The sequence below is a fragment of the Centropristis striata genome, chromosome 9 (assembly GCF_030273125.1).
Source record: "Centropristis striata isolate RG_2023a ecotype Rhode Island chromosome 9, C.striata_1.0, whole genome shotgun sequence".
Classification (NCBI taxonomy): domain Eukaryota; kingdom Metazoa; phylum Chordata; class Actinopteri; order Perciformes; family Serranidae; genus Centropristis; species Centropristis striata.
In genome coordinates this window covers 11,346,056-11,369,208 of record NC_081525.1, presented here as the reverse complement: position 1 = coordinate 11,369,208, position 23,153 = coordinate 11,346,056, and the positions used below count along the sequence as shown (strand labels likewise).

General features: G+C 38.5%; 1 protein-coding gene across 1 annotated transcript in view; it reads right to left on the bottom strand.

Moving 5' to 3' along the window:
• The window catches only part of ptprfa (protein tyrosine phosphatase receptor type Fa), a 248,912-nt gene that overhangs the window by 165,383 nt on the left and 60,376 nt on the right, over positions 1–23,153 (bottom strand). The window contains exon 4 of the mRNA XM_059340745.1: positions 22,751–22,892. Within this exon, the coding sequence (XP_059196728.1) occupies positions 22,751–22,892 (142 nt within the window). The remainder of the gene's footprint in view (positions 1–22,750; positions 22,893–23,153) is intronic.

The window sequence follows — 23,153 nt, the reverse complement described above, 5'->3', positions numbered from 1 at the left end:
ATGCATCGCAATGCGGGGCATGCATGATTCAGCATTGATGCGGCAAAGTGCCATAATCGATTATGTTTATTTCCTGGCCTCCAGTGGAAAGTTACTGGGGGCAATTGCTCTGTCGCTAGTTTGGAGTTTAACACGGTTTTAAACTACAACTCTCAACTACAACTCCAGTTTAAAACTGTGTTAAACTCCAAACTAGTGACAGAGCAATTGCCCCGTGAAGTTTCAATTACTTCCGGCGGCATCATAACAACAACAATCAAGATGGCTGAGGCGGAGGGAGATGACCGTGATAGACGGGTAATTAAAAACACACCCAAAGCTTGGAAAACGGACATCTGGGCACATTTCGGATTCTATGAAGTTAATGGGAATCTAGACAAGACTTACGCGGTGTGTAAAACCTGCCACACTAAAATCAAGCACGTTGGCAATACAACTAACTTCATGAACCATGTTGATCGCTGGCATCCTGAGTTGGCTTCAACAGCAACACAAAAAGTTGACACATCCCAGCCAAGAATTGACGAGTCGCTAGTGTCAACGTTGCCACACAACTCTGAGAGAGCAAAGAGGATCACACGATCGGTGGCATGTTTCATAGCGAAGGATAATTAATAATAATAATTTTATTTAATGACATTTATGTCAAAGATACAGGAGAGTGGATGATACACACATAGCAGCCAATAAAATCTATTTTTATTAGGCCTATCTGACTGCTTGTATTGCCTCATGACTGACGAAAATGTCCCTTGTTGTGTGCAGTATAATTGTGATGCATCGCAATGCATCGTAGAATCGAATTGAATCGAATCGAATCGGTACCTGGTGAATCGTAATCAAATCGAATTGTGAGGGCAGTGCCAATGCACACCCCTACTAATTATAAATAATTCTGATAGCCATCTTTTGGACTGTGAAACCCCAGATGTGGTGCTCAGGTTTGAGGTATATGTAAACCCCAACACCACCGCCCAGGCTTTGTTTCTTTGTTTAATACTCTCGCTTAATTTTTAATTACACCAAGGGTTACATCTATTTTTAATCCTAAATCTCTTAACTGGAGCATGCATTTCAGCTCAAGAATTAAAAACAGACAGAATATCTTTTTATTTTACCATCCCTAATGCAGCCTGCTGCACAGTTTTCGCAGAAGGCTAGTGGGAACACACACAGCTATGCACGCAGTGATGTGGTCTATTAGTAAGGAAGAGATCAACGGGGAGGAATCGGAGGGAGTACTCTAAAAACGTTGTAAGCATAAAGATTCATGTCTGAGTCAGAAACATTGCTGTTTAACCAGGATTCTGGAAATACAATAGTGTCAGGGTCTGATTTACTGACCAAAATAAGGTGTCCATCTTTGACAAAAGGCTTCTGGCGTTTAAGTGCACGATCCTCTTGTGGTCTCTAAAGTTCTGTGTGGAATCCAGACAGCAACCCAGACCATCAGTACCTTTGGCGGAGACTCACTCGCCCCTTTAGGCATATTGGTTCGGAGACCACCTTTTAATTTTAATGAGATCATTTCTAACAGCCCCATTTGATCTATTTCTTGATGAGACCAGGGTGCATTTATGCTTGTTTATACTCAGGGTTGAAATTATTTATGATGAAAAGTCTTTTCAAAAAAGCTGCTGAAATTAGTAGTGATGGGGAAGCTTAAGTGGGTCCGTGCCTGCTATATGCTGGAATAAAATATGTGGAAATGATCTGGCATGGGCTCGGACCTCAAGGACATCAAACTCATAGTTTGTTTGTTACTCTAAATCACAGCGATCTTGACCATTGACCATAAAAATCAAATCGCTACATCCGTAAGTCCAAGTGTTGATTTGTGCTCAAATGAAGGAATTAGTTTCAGGTGTTCCCGAGATATCAGCTTCATGAGAATGGGATGGAAATACAGACGAACAAACATTATATTTCTTATTGTTTTGCATTCATTGTGGACAGCAATGAAAGAATGGTGTGAATCCCCAGAGGCCCCACGATACGATTTTATTCCGATACTTTAGTCACAATACAAAATTATTGCGATTTTATGATACAATATATTGCAATTTCAATGTTTAACTGCATTTTGTGTCAACAAAATTAAATTAAATCAATAATTGTTTTGTCAAATAAGAGCAAATTCTCAGTCTATTCATCTCACTTCAGTCTTTTTATTTCTCCACAATGAGAGTCAAACCCACGGACTGACCAACAAAGTATTCAGTCAAACTGAACTGAACTGATATCAAACATGTATGGACGACAACAACTGCAGCATTTTATCAAACTTTCAAATACTTTAAGCTTCACTGCTCTGAATTTTTTAAATTGTAATATAAAAGAAGTTTAACTTTGCAGCATTATTGGTATGATATCCTGACGTACATAGTGCCTATAGATTCCTAAGATCTTCTAGTTTCACATGATACCATCGGAAAGCTAATATCGACACATGGCGGCCATGAATCGATACAATATTGTCCACCAAATACTGCGGTACTACACTGTACCCATTTTTCCTCCAACTCTAATGTTTTCTGCTGTGCATTTGACAATAAACAACTTTAAAGTTTGAAAACAGAATGCCTCCGGCCGCAGCTGTGAGACAAAAAGATAAAGTTGGAGGCTACATGTGGTGCTAGATGTCATATGGATGCTACACTGTAAGTGACTTGTGGAGTTAGGCTCGTTTGTCTTGGTACTGAAGTAACATAATGGACAATGGGTGTCAAAATTGTGATATGCAGCTCAACACTAACTGCTGGTTTCCTCCAGTGTTATATCACATCTATGTGACACAGTGTGTGTGTGTGTGTGTGTGTGTGCTTCCTGCAGCTCAGTGAAAGCATCTGAAGGCGGCCTGGCTCTGTGGAGCCGGTATTGGTGATGGATGAGTATAATTATGTGGAACATCCACTTGCATGGCATGTGTGGAGGAGGGACGGGGGGGTTGGGGGGTGGGTGGACTATGGGGACTTCCGACTTGAGTTCATGTGATTAAATAACAGCGAAGCATGTCTGTTCGGGAGCTCAGTCCACTCCGCACCTTAAAAATTTAACCGAGCTAATTCCAAAGCTTCAGGAGCAGCAAGCGAGTGGAGCTTTTCATTAGTGAGTATTGTTTCTCTAATTGCTAATTCTAAGGTCAAGAGTGTTTTTTTTCCTTTAAGCTCAAAAATTTAATTGTCTGGGCTACTTTTTGCTCAATAATTAATTCTGCTCTTAAAATAAAAGAAGATTGCACAGTTGCCAGAAAAAAACATTCAAAGTACGAGAATATGTGAATTAAAATTGAAATGTCCTTGGACAGAAGAAATAACTTTATATTTGTATGTAGTTGTTTGATATTGTTTTACAAGACCTCATCCATGTTAAATGCACTCACTAAGACAGTGAGATGTGTGCAACGCCAACCTAATTGCAGTTTATGAGTTGGTGTTTGAAAAAAAAAAATCTTTAGCCTGTTTAAAGACCAGTTGGAGCATTTTTCTCCATAATATCTTGTCCGGAAGGGGGATTTTTTTTTTTTTAGCAAGCACATTGGGATTATTGGGCCTCTGACCTAAAGATATCTGAATAAAAATGGACTGTGTGGGAAGCCAAGAGTCTCCTCTTTAAAGACATACCTGCTTTATGACGGTGACATGCAGTTTAAATGAAAAACCACATTGTTTTCTCATGCATTACCCTCCTGTTATGTTGGGGGTCAAATTGACCAATTTCAAAGTTTAAAAATCTAAAAAAAATAGTTAAAAGTACTTTTTCAGGATGAAACTTCTTCTGCTTAGCTTAATAATTGTAATCAACATATAAAATAAAAAATGGCTCATTTCACATATTTGCATGTTTAAATTACATAGATACTGTTCGGTTCAATCTGACCCTGAACAGAAGAGGTGACTCGTGTTGATCTATCAACTTCACTCCATAAGAGAAAAAATTAAAAATGTAAAACTAAATTTTCAATAACTCAATGTCATGTAAAATCATTGGATTTTATATGTAGGTATTTCCAATGTACATAAAAAAAGTTTTAACATGCATTTTTTTATGAAAAATGAGTGAATTATCCTCATTGAACCTGGTCTGTGAGAGGAAAAGAACACCATTGCACTAAATATTGATTGAAATGGTTAGTAATGGAGTTCTTAATTAATTAAAAACAATGTTTATTGTGACTTTTTTGGTTAATGAGACTTTTGGATAATGAAACATGCCCCGAGTCAAATTGACACATGGCCATTATTGCTGTTCCTGAGAAACAAACGCAACAAGAGGGTTAAAATTATTTTTGCCTATTGTATTTGAACATTCATGCATACTAGGGTCACAAAGAAGCCATGTAAATATAGCATCAAAACTGGAAAAGCAGAAGACAAACTGTCAGACAAATAAAATAAACGAAGAACAAATTAAATAAATGTAGTCTGCTGGCAGTGTTTCTGGACAGGATTTCATTATATATTTGATTATTTGTCCATGTGTTATTGCAGGGAGAAGTTTTTTTCTGACAAGACGCTGACGGCATCCAGTTGGTATACAAACTGCATTAAAAGATCCCCAAACTCGACACTGAGACGTGAGAAAGGCAGACGATGAAAGGAAATGAAAAAAGGAAAACGTTGGCAAGGAACAGGCTGAGAGACAACAGATGATGTGCATACAGTAGGTCTGTCTGTCTGTTTTCCTCAGACAGAGAAGACACTTGCCAGGCAGCAGACAGGACAATGTTTCTGCTGTCTACATGTCGTCTCCATCTCCCCGGGGGTAAAAGACGATCATGACAGCACTGCAGTATCCGACACTGACATTTAGAGGAATGTTGAAGCACGCTTGGGTTGAGATTTACTCATTTATGTTCTTTTTCCTACTTATTAAGTCCTCACTTAGTTTTTGAAGGACACAATTTTTCCTTTGTCTCTTAACCAGTGGTGGAATGTAACTAAGTACATTTACTTAAGTGCTGTACTTAACCTCCTGAGAACCTGCGTCCTCATATGTGGACATTACATTTTAGGTTTACTGGACCTTATACTTCATTGTGCTTAACTATGACATATTGTCCTCAGCAGTACACACTCTAGAAAATACATCAATGAGTGAAAAAATCAGATGGCAGCATCTTGGTAAAGTCAATCAACAGCTTATCCCCAGAAAAAAAGTGGACCAGGTACAAAACCTGATCAGATTTTATGGTTGAAACGGTTTATTTGTGCTTAATAATGTTTGTAGTTTGAGATTCTGTACAAATTTGACTATTTTTAGCAATAGCAACAAGCTACGACTGCTAATCAGGAAGTTCTCATTTGACAACGAATAGATTTTGCTATCGTTCTTTCAAAGAGAGGCTGTAAATCTATGGAAATAAACAGATTTACACACTGGTGAATTAATTGTGTTCTACAGTAAAATAACGCTTAGTTTTTAATAATACTTTGTTTTTAATAATGCTTAGTTTTTGTACTTATCATGTCCTACTAATCCTAAATATTTAGGAGAAACTAACAATACTTACCAAACTAAAGCTTGGGTCTCAGGAGGTTAAGTACAATTGGGAGGTTCTTTCACTTTAAATGTAGTGAAGTAGAAGTATAGAGGCAAATATTGTACTTTTTTACTCCCCTTTTTACGTTTATTTATTTCAACACATAATCAATTAAAATCTTAAATTTTAATCAATTTACGCATGTTTATTAATTAAACCACATAAAACTAAATGAAGTAGTTAAAATGAGCTCTACATTGACAGCAGAAAAATGGTGCTTAAATGAATGCATCTATAATAATAATCCAATAATATATTTAGAATATATAAAATAATCTTTCTGGGTCCATTCTGCATAACGAGTACTTTTACTTTTGATTCTTTAAGTACATTTGATGCTGATACTTTTGTAATTTTACTTTGGTAAGTTTTGAATGCAGGACTTTTACTTGTAGTGGAGTATTAGTACTGAAGTAAAGGATCTGAATACTTCTTCCACCACTGCAAGATATCTTACTGAATGACCTGATACAGAAAACACATCATTCATTGTTCACCATTACATTTCTGAGGAATGTCGCACTTGACACTGGAGCCTGAGCTCTGAAGTCCGGACACATTAATGCTTACTGACAGCACCAAAGCTGGGCTGGAAAGCTCGACAATCAGAAGCAGTTTCGGTCCAGCTGCTGCTAACAGAGTGAAGAGGTGGAGCTAATGAAAACTAATGAGCTGCATGTGTTGTCTGTGTAGCAGCTACTGTATAATGAGCCTTTATCCCAGCTTCACATTACGTTTATTTCCAATAAGTTGTCAGTTCTTCGTTTCCTTTCACCACATAAAATAAATCAGTCTATTTAAATCTTTAAAAGTTTTTCTTTGTACATTCAAGTTTGTCTTGTATGAGACCTGAAGGGTATTTCATATCGTAAATTGAGCAGGCATTAGGCTGGAAGGTAGAGGTGGGGGAAAAATTGATACAGCATAGTATCGTGATATTTTGCGCAGCAATATTATATCAATTCATGGTCGCCAAGTATCGATATTTCGCATTAGCGCTGCTTAGTTTAGATGTGTGTTTTGTTAACTTTGCTTTTCTTGTGAATAAATGTTTTTAGGAATACACATGCTGTACTTTTATTGCTGTACATGAATGACTGATTCCAACCTTTTCTATGAAAAGAACTCCAAATTCCTTCAACCTTTACGAAATATGGATAGAGTAATTTGGTTATAATTACTGAGTAAATTATTAGAGGTGGGGGAAAAAATCCATACAGCATGGTATCGCAATATTTTGAATGGCAATGTTATATCGATTTACGGCCGCCAAATATCAATGTATTACTTTTAGGAATATACTATTATATGAAACTAGAAGATCTAAGGAATCTATAGGCACCATGTGCGTCAGGAAATCGTGCCGGAAAGTTGTCGAAATAATGCTGCAAAGTTAGGCTTTTTTATGTCTCATTCAAAAAAATTCAGAGCAGTGAAGCTTAAAGTTCCTGAAAGTTTGATAAAATGCTGCAGTTTGTTGTCGTCCATACATGTTTGATATCAGTTCAGTTCAGTTTGACTGAATACTTTGTTGGTCAGTCTGTGGGTTTGACTCTCATTGTGGAGAAATAAAAAGACTGAAGTGAGATGATTTTCTCTTATTTCACAAAACAATTATTGATTGAATTCAATTTTGTATACACAAAATGCAGTTAAACAGTTAAATCTCAATATATTGTATCCCAATACTCACCATATCGCAAAATGCTTAAAATCACAATAATATTGTAACGTGACTCAAGTATCGGAATAAAATTGTATCATGGGGCCTCTGGGGATTCACACCTCTAGTGGAAGGAAGCATTAATCACGAGCATTGTTAGAGTCAAAAAAGTGAAAATATAAGTAATAATATAGTACACTATGTGAGGTCACTGGACGAATGCAGCAATAACAACATATCATTTGGACAAAGTTGTAATTTGTCCCGACATGGCAGTTCCAACAAAGATGGAGGATGTCAAGTGAGAAAGGTGTCAATCGAACGCTGCATACTCTGCATAGGAATTTATGAGAAAACTCTTATCATCCAAAATAATTAAAATCACCCATGTGGGTGGACCATGGGTGTGTGTTTTGGTTAAAAGAAAATCCCCACTAAAAAGTCATCAATTTCAATTTCATTATTAAATCACGGAATCAGCTGAACTATAATTATAGTATAATGATTAAAACTATAGCATATAGAGAAGATACTGGTATCATATGAAACTAGAAGATCTAAGGAATCTAGCGGTACCAAGCATGTCCGGATATCAAAGTTACCTCATGATATCTGAATTAAACTGGGCTCTCTGGGTTCCCACAAGTCTTCTCTGTCCAATCTATGTACTTTATGCTGACAACATGAAGTTAAGGGCAAAAACCACATTGTTTCTCTCATCTCATATAGCTTTAAATACATCTAATTTTCTAGTTATTGTGTCTGGTTTCGGTTATCTTTGCCATTAAATACTGATCTTATTTCTCATACATGTCCACCTCCCTGGCCTGTCCAGTAACAGACCCATTTACTCTGTCCTTGGATAGCAGAGCTGTTGAAAGCTGCAGGTTTGACTCTGGTATGCAGGCAGCAGATCTATCTGTGCCAGGCAGACAGGGCTCCCTGTCTCCTTTCTTACAAAACACTCCTAATTGGAGCTGGTGATCTTTGTGCCAAGGCTTCTTGATAAAGGTTTCACCAGAGACATCGTGAGACTTTTTGAGAGTTTCATGTTGTCTCCCTGCATCATCATCATCAGAGATTTATATGTTTTGATTCTGATACAATAAGTAAGGGTCAGGTCATTCCCTTGGATGTCTGCTCAAAAATATTTTGATTAGTATCAGAATAAGCTTTACTGATAAGGAATGTACAAGGAATCTTATTGAGTCAAGCTTGATTAACCCTCTGAAACCTTTGGTTATTATGTCTGTTAAAAAAATCTGTTAAAAATCTTTACCATGCCATGTTGGTATCAGTTTTGGCGTTACCTCACCTATATGTCCTGATAATTAATTTTTAACTTTGAACCCAAAAGAAACTAAGAAAACATAAAATCTGATCTTGAAAATTATGTTTCAAAACAGAATTTTAAATATTGCAAATATGAATACAGGTTGCAAATATAACATATAACAGGTAACATGAGGATAATACATAGTTCAATGTTTTATACTAAATATATTTGACAATAAGTCCAGTTTTACTTGGCCGAATATCATCAAGAAAAAAATCTGGCATGGAGTTTCAAGCCAGAACTTTAGAGGGAAGCTGATGGCAAGACTCAATGTTGCTTCATTTTTATGCCGTCACGTCATGAAGAAGAAATATGCAGGTGTTTTTATGGACTCCAGAGGGTAGAGCCCACTGCCAGCTACTTATACAGACTTCACATTAGTGTAAAAATTATGTGCCGCCCGCACAGAGACGTAGTAGTAATGAGGTTGCGGTCATTTCACGTAATTTTGTGAGATCAGGCTGACTAAATCACACAAATGTTTCTCACTTAAAGGGTAGCTGTAAACTGAAATGGTGAAATGTTAACAACAGACAGTGTGAGAAATAACTTTATTGTTTGCTTTTGTGTTCTCTCCTTTCTCATTTGTCTACCCTGGAGGTGTGTTTACAGCCTGTCTGTTTCTCTGCCATACTCGCTGTGGAACTTCTTTTAGAGAAACATTAATTAATGTATTCTTGGATCTCAGTACTTAAAGTCCGGATAAGGTAAAATCAGGGATTTGTATCAAAACATATTTTACAAGGTACAAAATAATAGCCAAAAACAGACAGAAGAGGTCATGTGTCAGTACCACAAATTACATAGCTTGCGTTTTACGGCTCACATTTAACAGCTTCATGGTATAGCGGCACGTTCTAACCCGCACACTTGCAGTTGTAAAAATGTTGCAGGTTCTGTGGATTTATGTTATAAAACCACTGACCTAGGTTTAGGGCAAAAAAATTTCCTGGTAAGGCGTTATAAAAGACAGTTTAAACCTCTGAAATCCAGGAGATTTGGGTTCAAATTTGTCAACTTCCTCTGCATTCATTTCTGTCTCTGTTTAGCATCTTTCAGTCTGTCCTTACATCACATGCATGGCTCCTTTTTCTCCACACAAACTTGGCTATCAGTCCGATTTTTCATTTTATTTTAATTAACAAAGTATAAAGCTGCCAGGAGCCGAAAATACAAACAAAAGACACAGGTGTCTATTTGCATGTAAATTAAAAATAGTAATAGTTTTCATTGTAAAAAGAAAATTAACATTTTAAAAATGGTCTCGAAACATAAATGGCACACAGTGAAAGCTCCTATGATTGCACTTTCAACTGGCTTTCTCAGCTTGTCTACATATCATATATAAATAAAGTTATTACTGTAAATAAAACATGTGTATTTTCAATAAAAAGATGGACTCCAGAGGGTTAAACAGTAAGTAAATAAATGTAGGCTATGTAAATGCTGGAAGTGAAGTAGTTACAAGGGTCACAATACTCCCGCAAGTTACGTAAAAAAAACGTAAGTTATGTAAAAAAGTAAGTTACGTTCAAAAATGTGATTCACGTAACTTAAGTTAAAAATGGTTTACTTTTGATTTCATACGGGACGCTGTCCTGGATTAAAGTCTGCCATCTGTTCAACTCATCTCCCCTCTAGACAATTCCCCTGAGCATACTAACTCAGCTTTTACAACCTGAATTTTCTTTGGCATTGGCAATCTGCGACAATTCAATTATATTTCTTCACTCCTTACAGTATGAGGAAAAAGTTTCTGTTTGTGTTCCTTGGCTACTTGTGAGACATCTCATTAGTGCCACTATTCCTCATTCAATCCAATAGTTTCCCAATGAGCCAGCCTGCTTCTGGCAGCGCCCGTCACTCCTCACCAACAGTACAGCAGTTAGTTATTTTCAGCTCGAACCGAGACCCATCACAGAAACTCCCACATTTAAAACAAGTAGCTGGTGAGGAAAACACCCTGCTAGCTTTGAGAAATAACCCTTTATTGACCTGCGTGTCCATTCACCTCTGTGGCCCGGGTCGTGAGAGAACCACAGATTCCAGGAGGGATTTGAGGTCTGCGCTGTCTAAAGTTTCATAATATATTGTCAGTGTGTGAACATGAGGCTCTGGTGTATTATGCTCACCATTTATATAATCCCTTTTGTAACATAATAGCCTGTACTTAGACGAGAAAACAAAAGCACAAGGCGGGGGAAGGCTCCACAACACTGCATTGGATTTCGTCACGTATCTGTGGCATTCAGCGCTGTCTGCAGCCTGTCTGAAGGTATTCCACACACAGCTAACTACAGGGAACCACTGAAATCTAATCATTAACACTGGAAAACAACGTCAGGTAATATGATGATGGGCTTAAAGTTGAAAAATATGTTTGACAAAAACCCATCAGCTCAAGATGAAAAAAAAGACTCCTCAAGCCAGTATTTGAGACTAAACGTGTAAGATAAGTAGACACGCTTCACACACGCATTGTGAACAGCTCATATGTAAACAGAAACATTAAGACAATGCATTCTGCACACCTACACGAACAACTGTACTAAAGGTATTCAACAGGTTTGAATACCTTTAGTTAGAACTTCACACTAAAGTTACATTACATAGTAGTTTAAGTCGTTTCAGGGATACTGTTATGCTCTTGTAATATTTAGGACTGTTGAAAACTATGTTAAAAGTTTAGTTAAGGAATTACAAGCTAATGTACTTTATTTTCTTACAGTTAATGTTCCTAATTACCTGATTTTCATAGAATATAGAGTACAGTTAACATTTTGCATTCCACAGGTTTCTGTAAATACATAAGTTAGGTGAATCAAGGTTCCTGCAACAGGCTAGTTGTACTTTTAAATTCTATGTAACTTTATACTTCTTTTTCACTACATTTTGAGGTAAATCTTGTACTTTTTACTCCACTACATTTAGCTGACAACTTTAGTTACTTTTCAGCTCAAGATTTAACATAAAAAACATCATAAATTTAAAGTGATTAGACATTTCCTTAAAATTAAACTTCATAACAGTATATTAAGTAGTTAAAATGAGCCCTACCTTGAGACAATTTACATAAATGCATCAATAATAATAATTCTGCATAACGAGTACTTTTACTTTTAATATTTTATTTTGATGCTGATACTTTTGAACTTTTACTTCAGTAAGTTTTGAATGCAGGACTTTTATTTGTAGTGGAGTAATTTCACAGTGTGGTATTAGTACTTTTACTTAAGTAGGAGATCTGAATACTTCTTCCACCACTGCATATTTCAATAATTTTATATTTTGTCTATGCATCTCAGGGGACTACAGATGACAAATAGACCTATTTTATCCCACCTGCTTAGTTTTTTTCTGTCCCTCACAGAGAGTAACCTCGCTGAGACATTTTTCTCAGCACATGCTCGGGGCCAAAAGGTCGCAGTGCATGAAAGCATGCAAAGGAGTGCCTGACGCGCAAGTGAAAGTGGCAGTTATGGCCGTTGGGTCACGTCCTCCTCCGGAAATAAGTGTGTAAAACCAACACATGTCCAGAACACCTCGAGGGCCCCCGAGCCAGGGTCAGGTCAGGGGCCCTAACCCCGCTGGCTTCCCTCTGACTCCCAGCACCATGGGGCCACAGGTCACTTCCTCAGCTCCGTCATTGTAGCACTGTAACAGTAAGTGCCACTTCTACACAGCCTATAAGAAATGGAATACATTTTAGACTGTTCTGCTCCACTGCAGAGTCATCCCAACCCAAAGATTCCCCGTTCCTCTTATTTCACACTATTTTAACTCGGTTTTAGCATTTGAAGATTTGGCTCACAACACTGTCTTGGTGGTGCAGTGGTTAGCCTCACAGCCCTTCTGTGTGGAGCCACAGTCCAATGACATGCAGCTTGCACACGTTTGATTGGCGACTTGAAATTGCCCGTAGGAGTGAATGAGAGGATGAATGAATGGTTGTCTGGCTCATGTGTCTGCCCTGTGATAGTCTGTAGACCGTTTCAGGGTGTAAGTGTCAGAGGCCCCAAGATGCGATTTTATTGCGACTTTAAGCATTTCGCGATACGGTGAGTATTGCGATATATTGCGATTTAACTGTTTAACTGAATTTTGTGTCCACAAAATTTAATTCATTCAAGAATTGTTTTGTCAAATAAGAGAAAAATCTCAGTCTATTCATCTCACTTCAGTCTTTTTATTTCTCCACAATGAGAGTCAAACCCACAGACTGACCAACAAAGTATTCAGTCAAACTGAACTGAACTGATATCAAACATGGCCAGATGACAACAAATGCAGCATTTTATCAAGTTTTGAATCGGGAGGCAGCCATGTATGTAAATTTGGGGCCTGTAGGAATCCAGAGAGCCTATTTTCTTTGAGATAGCATGACATCAGAGGTCACATGAGCGCTTTGAAAATCAAACTTGGTGCCTATTGGTTCTTTAGATCTTCTAGTTTCATATGATACCATATATTACTAAAAGTGAGCCCACTACGGCCTCTGGATTGTCGAAAACGGACGACTGTCGGAACACAAAATATCAATACTTGGAGGCCATGAATCGATATAATATTACAATGCAAAAGATCGCGAAACTATGCCATATCCATTATTCCTCTCAACGAATGTCAGCTGGGATCGGCTCCAGCCCCCCACGACCTGAGTTCAGATAAGGGCTTAAGGATAATGGATGAATTATAAGTTCCACCACTGAAGACATTAAGCAGTCCAATGTTTTTAGTGCATAGACGTGGTGAGGATGCACTGTTGCTTGTATTTGTCAAATATTCACCAGTTTTTCCTTCTCGACAGTATAGTCGGCAATATTTACAATTTATTTATATAGTATAGAGGAAAATACAGACATGAGTACCCAACTTAGTTTGCAAACTCTCTGACTGTTCTTTTAGAAAACAGTGAAGGTTATTTACAAAGACCGGAGACAGTCACTGCTGCAGCCCTCTGAATCTCTCAGACAACCACTCATAGAAGTTTCATCATATTGAGCCAGAGAATACAGGTGCTGTGCATCCCTATTTCACACTTCTTAGTCACACTGTAGCTGGGTAGAGGAAGAGCCAGTTCCCTGAGTGCTGCATTCCCATGTTGCATGCTTTTTTTTGTATTTTGTAATGGTAACACAGAGTGTTTCCCATACATAGACCATTCTGTGGCGGAGACCAACCGCCACAAAATTATTCTGTTTTTTTGTTTTTTTCCCTCTCTAGGGGATTAAAAAAACTGTAACATCTGTAACGTTAGCCTACACACAGAAAACACCACATTCACATCAAAAAAATAAATGTTTTACAATGAACCGGGCCGATCTCAGAGCTGGCAACACTCTCTGGTAACGTTAAGGCATATTGAATGGTTGCTGCAGTGGCGGTTCTACACAGGGGCCTACACGGGCCACTGCCCCTGTGAAGAAGCCTTTGGTCCCTGCTGTGGCCCCTGCTGTGGTCAAATTAATAATAAAATGATCAATTTATAACAATGAACAATGGAGCAATTCTAACCTTTTTTTTGTTCAAACAATATCTCATTGTACACAAAAGGAACCCTGAATGTGTACATTGTATAATAGTTTAACTCTTATAGGGCTATTTTGTGCATTTCTGAATCCTTTTCATGTCTTTACGTGTCTTTGTAAGTCATTTTGTGTCTTTTTTTTTCGTCATTTTGTGTCTTTTTTTTTGTCATTTTGTGTCTTTTTTTTTATCTGCTTTGTTTTTACGTCTGGATGTGATGAAGAAGTCATGCTTTGGCGCCTTTGGAGACTACAGAGGGTTAATTGTGCAATAAAATATTGTGTGTGTGTGTGTATATAGGCCTATATATATCTATATATATATATATATATATATATATATATATATATATATATAGATATATATCTATATTCTCAAGCAAGACTTTCCATAAATGGGCCCGAACCCAAGGAGGTCCCTTATGAAAGACCACTTGAGTTGATTTTCAGGAAGCCAAGAAAAATGAGGTGTTCTGATAGGGCATGCAAGCTGTGCACAAAATAGGCTATAGTATAAGAACCTAAAAATAATCTGAATCAGGCTTTGTACCTTAGGTAGTTTCTTTATTTTCTATATTTTATTTGCGTTAATATATTTTATTGTTACATTATTTTGCCCAAAAAGTTAAAACAGGTTATTGGTTGAGGGAGGTCTTAAGTTAATTATTTGAAATGATTGGCTGAGGCTTCTACACAGGTGTAAACACAAATATGTAGGCAGAAGTCCAAGAATAGATTTATAAATGAATGCCAACCAATATACAAAATAATATACAAAAAATGTTAAAAACACAGACATTGGTTTTTACTGTCACAGAGCGAGCAGCTAAGGACAGGAAAACAGTGAGAAAGAAATCTAGCACTTTAGAAGACACTGATGTTGATTCAGTGCCTATCAGTGCAACCAGCAGTACCACTCGGGGCTATGACAAGTGCAGGAGGCTTGTTTGGAGTGATGTGCCTTTGCTCCTCTTGAGTGTCACAATCAACCAAAAGAGAAAAGTATATGATGCTTTCTGCAGGAAAGGCACACAACTCCCACGCGTGAGAAGTACCTCTCATCTCCGTCTGCATTGTACTGGCTTCAGCTCCTGCTGTCTTCACCATCTCTCCTCCATTCATCCCCTTAAGCTCTCTCTGTCGGTTCACTTCATGACTAATGCTGCACTCTCATTACCCAGAGTCCTGCTGTCGACTCTGCCGCGTCTTCATCCTCTTCCTCCCTCTCTCTCTCTCTCTTCCTCTCTCTCTCTCTCTCTCTCTCTCTCTCTCTCTCTCTCTCTCTCTCTTCTCTCTCTCTCTCTCTCTCTCTCTCTCTCATCTCTCATTTCTGCCCACTCTCTATTATTGCTTTTGCTGTTTTGTATTTCCATTCTCTCTTTAGATCTTACTCTCTCTGTCTGCCACTGACACACACACACACACACACACTAAGACAAAGACAGACCCACCATTTGAAAATAGTGAGTGAAAATGGTGACTGGAATGGAAGTAGGTCTTATTATCAAATATACTGAAAGCTTTTCGGCTTCTTCAACCTTCAGTCTTTGGAGGATTTTACCATCTGTAACCGAACAAAAACAAATTAGATGGGTATACAGCCTTGTAGAGCACATTGCACACATTCATGTATCCAACAAATCTCTTGTAGGCTAATTTGACTATACTGACAACAATATTCTTTGTGTGAAGCAGCTGTACAATTTCTCTTCAATCTCAGATTTTTGTGATGTTTGTTAAGCCTGAAACAGCTTTTTCACAATATCTACTATCATAATAAAGACCAAGTTATTTTACTCTTCATGGCTCCACAAAAAAACAACCAAAACCTCCTTGCCACCACAACTAATGGTTAAAGTAGAATAATTACTTCTGTTTTTCTGTACAGAGGTTACTGTACAAGTTAACTTGAAATAGCCAGGTTGACTTCACAGGAGTCACAAACACCCGTTTCCTGTATAAAAGTCCTGTGTGTTTGACCCGCCCATCCACCCGACCTCCTCCCAACGTGGATTTTCTCAGTCTTTATACTACATAATCTGACTTCTGCCCTCCTCACTCAAAAGCACTGCAGCCACTAGGAGTTGCTAGCAATAAACATCTATATATGTGTGTTGTTATAAGCTGCTACCTTATACCTCCTAGCTCACAATTATGTTAATTATCTCCAAATTATAGTGCAGTATACTTTCACACAGCCCACAAACGGCAAAGTGTGGTTTTATATGACTGATATGCAGTGTTGCCAACTCCTCAGTAGGGAAAGCAGCCATTGGCTGTCCTTAAAGTCGCTAGAATTCGCTAAATGATCATCGCCTAATTTGCATAATTGACCATGTGCATGTTGTAATGGACGATGTAGGAGAGAGGAAAAACGTTGTGGGAGTGACGAAAAGTCAGTAAAAAAATATATATAAATATTAGAACTGCAAATGCACTGTCTTCTGTCACAATTCCAACCCTCCTCCTGTATCTGGCCTTCAAACCGCCAGAAGTGACCTAAAAGCCAGCGGTGACTTTGTGCACGTGCAATTCATTTGCAGACTGGACGCGGAGGTGTTAACATCTTAGTACTCTGCAGCTGGGATGGACTGCTGCAGGAGGACTGGGCCGCTTGTGAGTGCTTAGGGACGAGGGAGGGGCCGCTAGCAGCCCCCGCTGCTCATTAAGAGGAGTAAGAACAAGTCTCCAAAAGTCTCCAATAACAGCAGAAAAAGTTGCTAGATTTGTCGCTAGTCGCTTTTTTGAAAAAGATTCGCTAGAGGGGTCTGAAAAATCACTAATTATAGCAACAAAGTCTCTAAATTGGCAACACTGGTCACCTACGATGTTGAGTGACATTTGAATTAGTTGACAGTCATCCCTGTCAGTTGAGAGAGTCGTTTTCGTCCTCTGTCGGTCTGTAGCTTTGTTGTCCCCGATGTCTGCAGTTAGGATGTTAAACTCTCTCCCCTCTCTACCCCCGGCTCCCTCTACCAGGCTGTCAGGGAGCTAATAACACACTCACACTATGTTATTTGCACACTTATTAGAAAACTTTTGCTTCTAATACTGACTGTCTTGCACTATTATGACAACTTCTAACTTATACATAACTTTGCTGCCATTTCTTACATCTACACTGAACTCTTATTCTCTTATTGTTTATTTTAATATCAGTGGATGTCTTCATCTTACCGTGCACACTATTTATATTATTTATATTTATTGCATACTTTAGTTAGGATAGGTTTGTCTTTACTTGTTGTGCCTGTGCACTTTCACTTTAGTGTTAGAAATGTCTTGTCTTCACTGTGGGATAGTGAGAAACGTAATTTTGATTCCTTTGTATGTCTGGTACATGTGAAGAATTGACAATAAAGATGACTTTGACTGGAATTTTAAGGATGGAAACAACCTCACGCTCACTGTTTCCCTCTGCCAGTCAAGCCAGAATTGAACCCTTCTTTTCATCACTCAAAACTTTTCTCTTGAACTGTTTTGGCACGTTCAATAGTTGTTTTTTATTCCAATTACTTTTGAAGTACTACTAGCATGGTTTTTGCCACCCAGCTGGTCCTACCGCAAGAGGACAGTGATGACCACAGCAGTGGCTTTTATACTTCAAACTTATATAACTCATTAAATAAGATTTGGTTTCATGATTACAGTACCTCATTAATTAGAATAAGGTGTACTTGTGTTGGAATTCAACAGACACTGGAATGGAACGGCTGCCATACATGTAGAGACGCTGATTTAAGAAATATTTGGAGTGGTCTCTTAATTTTTTTCCAGAGCTGTATAGTGTTTCCTCTAGGATTTTTTCAGCAGCGGGGGTAAAGGGTTGTTTGTTCCCTGGATGTTTCTGGTTTAGAAATATCAATAGGCAATTAAGTATAAAAATGACACTTGACTGCAAAACAAGCTTTAGAACTAGTGTTTCCCACAGAAATTCCTGAGACTATGATGGCGGGACCTGAACAAAGCAGAGACATTTTTTGCCCTAAAAGCCTAAATTTGGTGCCTCTCGCACATTCTAATGCAACTATTCCATCTTAATCATTGCATATTTTAATGTATTATCGTAAAGGAGAATAAGGGCGTGTTTTACTCAAGCATGACATTTTGACAGTCTCTTAAAATTCTGTGGTGGACTTTGCTAACACATCCATGTGCTCTTATTTTGAAAGCTACACGTGTTTGCTTGTATTTTGAACTTTACCGTAACGCTTAGTATATACACCTACCTACCAATTGTAGGTAGCTGACAGACATCTGATTCTGGGATTACAAATACTGTATCAGAGGCTCCATCAAACAACAAAAGCCCATATGGGCTGACATGTATACATGTGGATCAGGGCACTGTGCATTAAATATTAATCTGTCAGCAGTGATTATGAGTCTGGCCCGTCACTCTCTTTTAACAAGACCCTGAGTGGTTTTCAAGAGAAAAGGCTTGTTTGTTTTGTGCAACAAGCTCTGAAGCCTCAGGCTGTGTTTACTGCTGACAATATCAACATGGCAGAATAAGTATAATGGGTTCCTGAGTGATTCGGAAAAGGCTGCCAGAGAGACAGACCTTTTTTGTGTGTGGCTGTTTGTCTATCAATTAGAGTGTCGATTAAATAAATGTGTTTGGGCTCCGTCTTGCTGTTGGCAAAGAACAGAGCTGTCTAGAGACACACCTACCTACCAGAGGTTCCCAGCCAAAATCACTTTCAACACATTCCTGCTCAATAAACACCATCACACAGAGATTCTGGGCTTGACGTGGGACTCAGACATCTAACAGCCAAAACACACACTGACATTTTGTTCCATCAAATTGGGAGCTTAGCTCAAAGCCATATCTGCTGTAGGGGAGTTTCTGTCTTTGGTAGAATTACAATACCAGGCAAATCATTAAATGGAGCAATTATATTCAGAGCAAGAAGCACAAACAATGCATTAACTAATTATCTGAAATAATAAAAGTTTGAAAAAACAAAGTAAAACAGAACTTTTTTCAGTCAGATCAATTATCTTTCTTTCCATATTTTACACAGCTCAACTCTTGTTTATGCTCTCTTCTCTGTCGCTCAGAGTTTACTAAACTACTTTTGAACCAGACACTGGTGCTGCCATCCGGTGGGACCGACTGTCCAGTTGTCAGCAGCAAATCTGATATTGTCACACTGCAGGAGCCACAGGTACATCAGCAACTGAAATAAATAAAAGCCACTGAAAAACAATCTTGTTCCAACCAAACTGCTGCTTTATTTTAACAACCCTCGTAACCCTGAGGATAAGGTTTTTTATTTGTATCAATTTAGACGATGAAAACCATCCTGTCCTACTGACAGGGGTGCAAGTTCAGAAAATGTGAAATCACATATTTTGTCATTTAGTTTCGACTTGACACAGGGAAAAAAACAATCTTTTCTGAAACGTGATGTTGCAGAGCTGTATTGACACTGTCCCCTTTCTAGCAGTGATAGATGGAGACTTGATTGTGTTGAGTGTCGGACTGTATGCACTTCATGCACTTTTCTCATTCTACCCCACTGTCACTTTAAAATGACATGACATGACATGTAAGTTTGTTTGTTTTTCTTGTATTATGTTATATCTGTATTTTGTTTTTTATTTATTTATTTATAATCTATAAGCACCAAGAGGACTGCCATCCAATTTCGTTGTATTTTTTGTGCAATGACAATAAAGAATTCTACTCTATTCTATTCTTGCAGTGGAAGGCAGTTAAAGCCGTCACTGACAGGTTTTATTCCTCCAGTCTGAAGCAGAGCTGGCTAATGACTGGAGACATTTATTAAGGTAACATCAGTGCTTCCAAAGCTGCCACTTACCGCCACTTTAGACCGACTGCGACAGCAACAACTGAGCTGAGAGACAGACAGCAGAGGACACAAGCAGCCCATTGTTCACTTTGACCACAAGAAGAAATAAGCTTTCGTTTGCCTGATTTTTATTATTAAAATCCATATGTGCTCATCAAAAATATGACACACAGTTGTGCACTTCACAGCAGGTGATGGCTTTTTATTCATGCTAGCTAATGTTATTTGATTAGGCTTGATAAGTAGGACTCTGTTAATAACAGCTGTGTACCTTAGGATCAAACAAAACAAGGCGAAAGCAATTTGTGCACCTGTAAATGTCTCTCTGGTTCGTAGATTGGAAGCCCAAGAGTAAACACACACTGAAAATTAATTAAAATCTCAATACTGACCTTTATTTTTGGTCACAGGTAAAATTATGCAGATCTGGTCTCAGAAGAACATCATTCTCTTAGGAATTCAGTTAGAGTGAGCCACGAACACTATAAAAGTTTACATTTTATTCTTCTTGGGCTAGGACTGCCCCATACAAAAAACACGAGTTCTATTGGCGGGTTACTAATAACAACAGCTGTTCACCATGTTTGTTACACACAATTTGTGAGTGTGTGTGTGTGTGTGTGTGTGTGTGTGTGTGTTGTTCTTACAGGCACGTATCTATAAGCTACCAAGCCTAAACATGACAGCTGAGAACCCAAACTGTGCCCTTGTAAATTTGTAGGAAAAAGATTTTGAAAACACTAGCAAAGTGGAGAGTTACATTTACTCTGCACAGCATTATAATTATCAAAATATAACTCCTCTAATGTAGTAATTCTTGGGTTGGATGGTTTTCACTATTGGTGGCCATCACTGGACTCTGTACCAGACAACAGCTATCTCTGGAAAGTTCAAAAACTCTCTAGTTCTCACAAGGACTCTCTAGCAGTACTATGCACAATGACTCACCCAACACTATGACTGAATTGACTTGACCTGAATGGTTTAAATGGAACCCAAACATGTGGGTATGAGTGTAGAGTAGTCCTTAATGTGTTGTTGGTTCACATAAGGAGCAGATCAAATGTGTTAGGGAAACATTAGTCCAGGAGCCATGAAGCTACAGGAGCCAAACTAAACTGGACTTCTTTTTGTGCATTCCTGTTTGCATATCCATTGTATCTGAAGAACTGACAACAATAACCACTTCAAAAACAACAACAGCTTCTGAGACTCATTTTTCAAACAAAGGAAAGGGAACCAATCCATCCTGACACACTTTGGATTTGCTGCTGCACAATTGTCATGGAAGCAATGAATACATGCAGACGTACAGAGCTGGAGACAACAACAAAAACACCATTGCACCTTCAAATTAACGTCAATGCAATTAACTTTGGTATTCTGGGTTCATTTTGATCATTTCAATAACTACAGCATTTGGTTGTGCTTTATTTCCAATTGAAACCACTCTTTTCCATGCACATTCACTAGTTAAATGTGTTTCCATGCTTTCTGCAAACTCTCTCTCTCCGACTAGTCAGACTAATGACCAGTCCAGTCAAAAAAATTCAAAGTACTGTCACACATTTGACCACTCTAATACTGAAGTTGAAGTTAAATTCTGTAAAAAGTGTGAGTGAGTATTTTATTTGGTTCTCAGGGTTATAGGATCTAGATTATGTCCATTATTGCATGTGGGTCCAATGGGGGACGAAAGGGTTAGGGTGGCAGCCCGGCAACCAGGGTCTGAGTTTGTGATGGCCCAATATCCAGTTTTATTCCCAATATATTTATTTGATATTGGATTTGAGAAGGGAGGAAAAACAGGGGGCGCTGACAGCAGCTGCAGAAGCATTTTGGTCCATTCATTTCATCACTTGATTTATTACCTTAGATTTTTTTTTTAGGAAAACACTATAGTCTCAATCGCCAGTAAAAAATCTTCTTCAAGACAATATGATGTTAATAGTGTAAATAATGGCCCCATTTAGAAGAAAATAGAAGATAAAGAATGGTATGATTTGGGGCGTGGCTACCTTTGATTGACAGGTCACTAACAAGGTAAGCCGTCATCAGGAGAGAAGCAGAACAATGTGTATCCACAGCAACGTGTCAGTTAAGTTATATATCGGATGTTTATCTGTTTGGTCTCATAACTTTGACCCTTTCACTGTTATTTCACTTAATGACAGTTTATCTGAACATTTTGTTGATTAAAAATGTCTTGTTCAGCGTTTGGTTGGACTAACAGACACTCCCAGGAGTCGCTGTTCATTTTCCTTTTTGTTTTTTGCTCGGCAAAATGAACATCCCAGCTAATATGAATTAGCAGCAACTTCTCTCAGTCAGGTTGAGGTGTAGAGAGGCTGCAGTCAGTGTTGTCAGATCCCTCTCGCTCCTCCACAGTCCAAATATGGTCTGCTCCCTGTTTCCGAAAACAAGATGGCGACACAAGATGGCGACACAAGATGAAGTCAAACTGTGGCGCCGAACTCGATGCCTCAAACGGGCAGTCCACAAACCAATGGGTGACGTCACGGTGACAACAACCATTATTTATACAGTCTATGGATGGGAACAGGCCTCAGCTCTCTCTAGAACCCAGCAGTTCTCATATGGTACCAGTGTAACACTGTTCGCCTCTAACTGACTTCAGTTAGCCAAGATTCCCACAGGAATGTGGGAGTGAGTCAACAAGAGTGCTTCATGTGTTGACTGCACACAGGAAGTTCCAGCTCTAATGTAATGGCAGCAAAGGGTCACATGAACATGAAAAGCCCTTTAGCTTGAGAGAGGCAGGGAGGTGAGGAGTAAAACAGTAAACAGCTATAGACACACGGCAAGTGCAGAACATTAGTGACACAGGGAGGAAGGTCTTACCCTCTAAGACAGTGAGCTTGGCGCTGGTGTTGATCTCCCCCGCACTGTTGGTGGCCGTGCATTCATAGATGGCTTCATCGCGGTGGGTCCTCAGAGGCTGGATACGCAGCACCGAGCCCGAGCCGTCATCAAACTCAATCACCTGGTCAGACGACAGCAGAGGAGGATTAGTGTAATTATCTGTGACATTTTCATCCACATTCATGTCTGTTTTGTTCCTCTTTGTTGTAGACACATATGAAACAATAGTGCTTAACTTGAATGTACAAATGAATGCTTTCCCATTTTCTCAAAAAGGAATATCTTCAGATAAATATTTTAACACCTCGTCATTTGAACCAATTAGACACAGAATTGGGGCTGATGGACAGTAGATATTTATGGGGAGATAGCAGGTCAACGG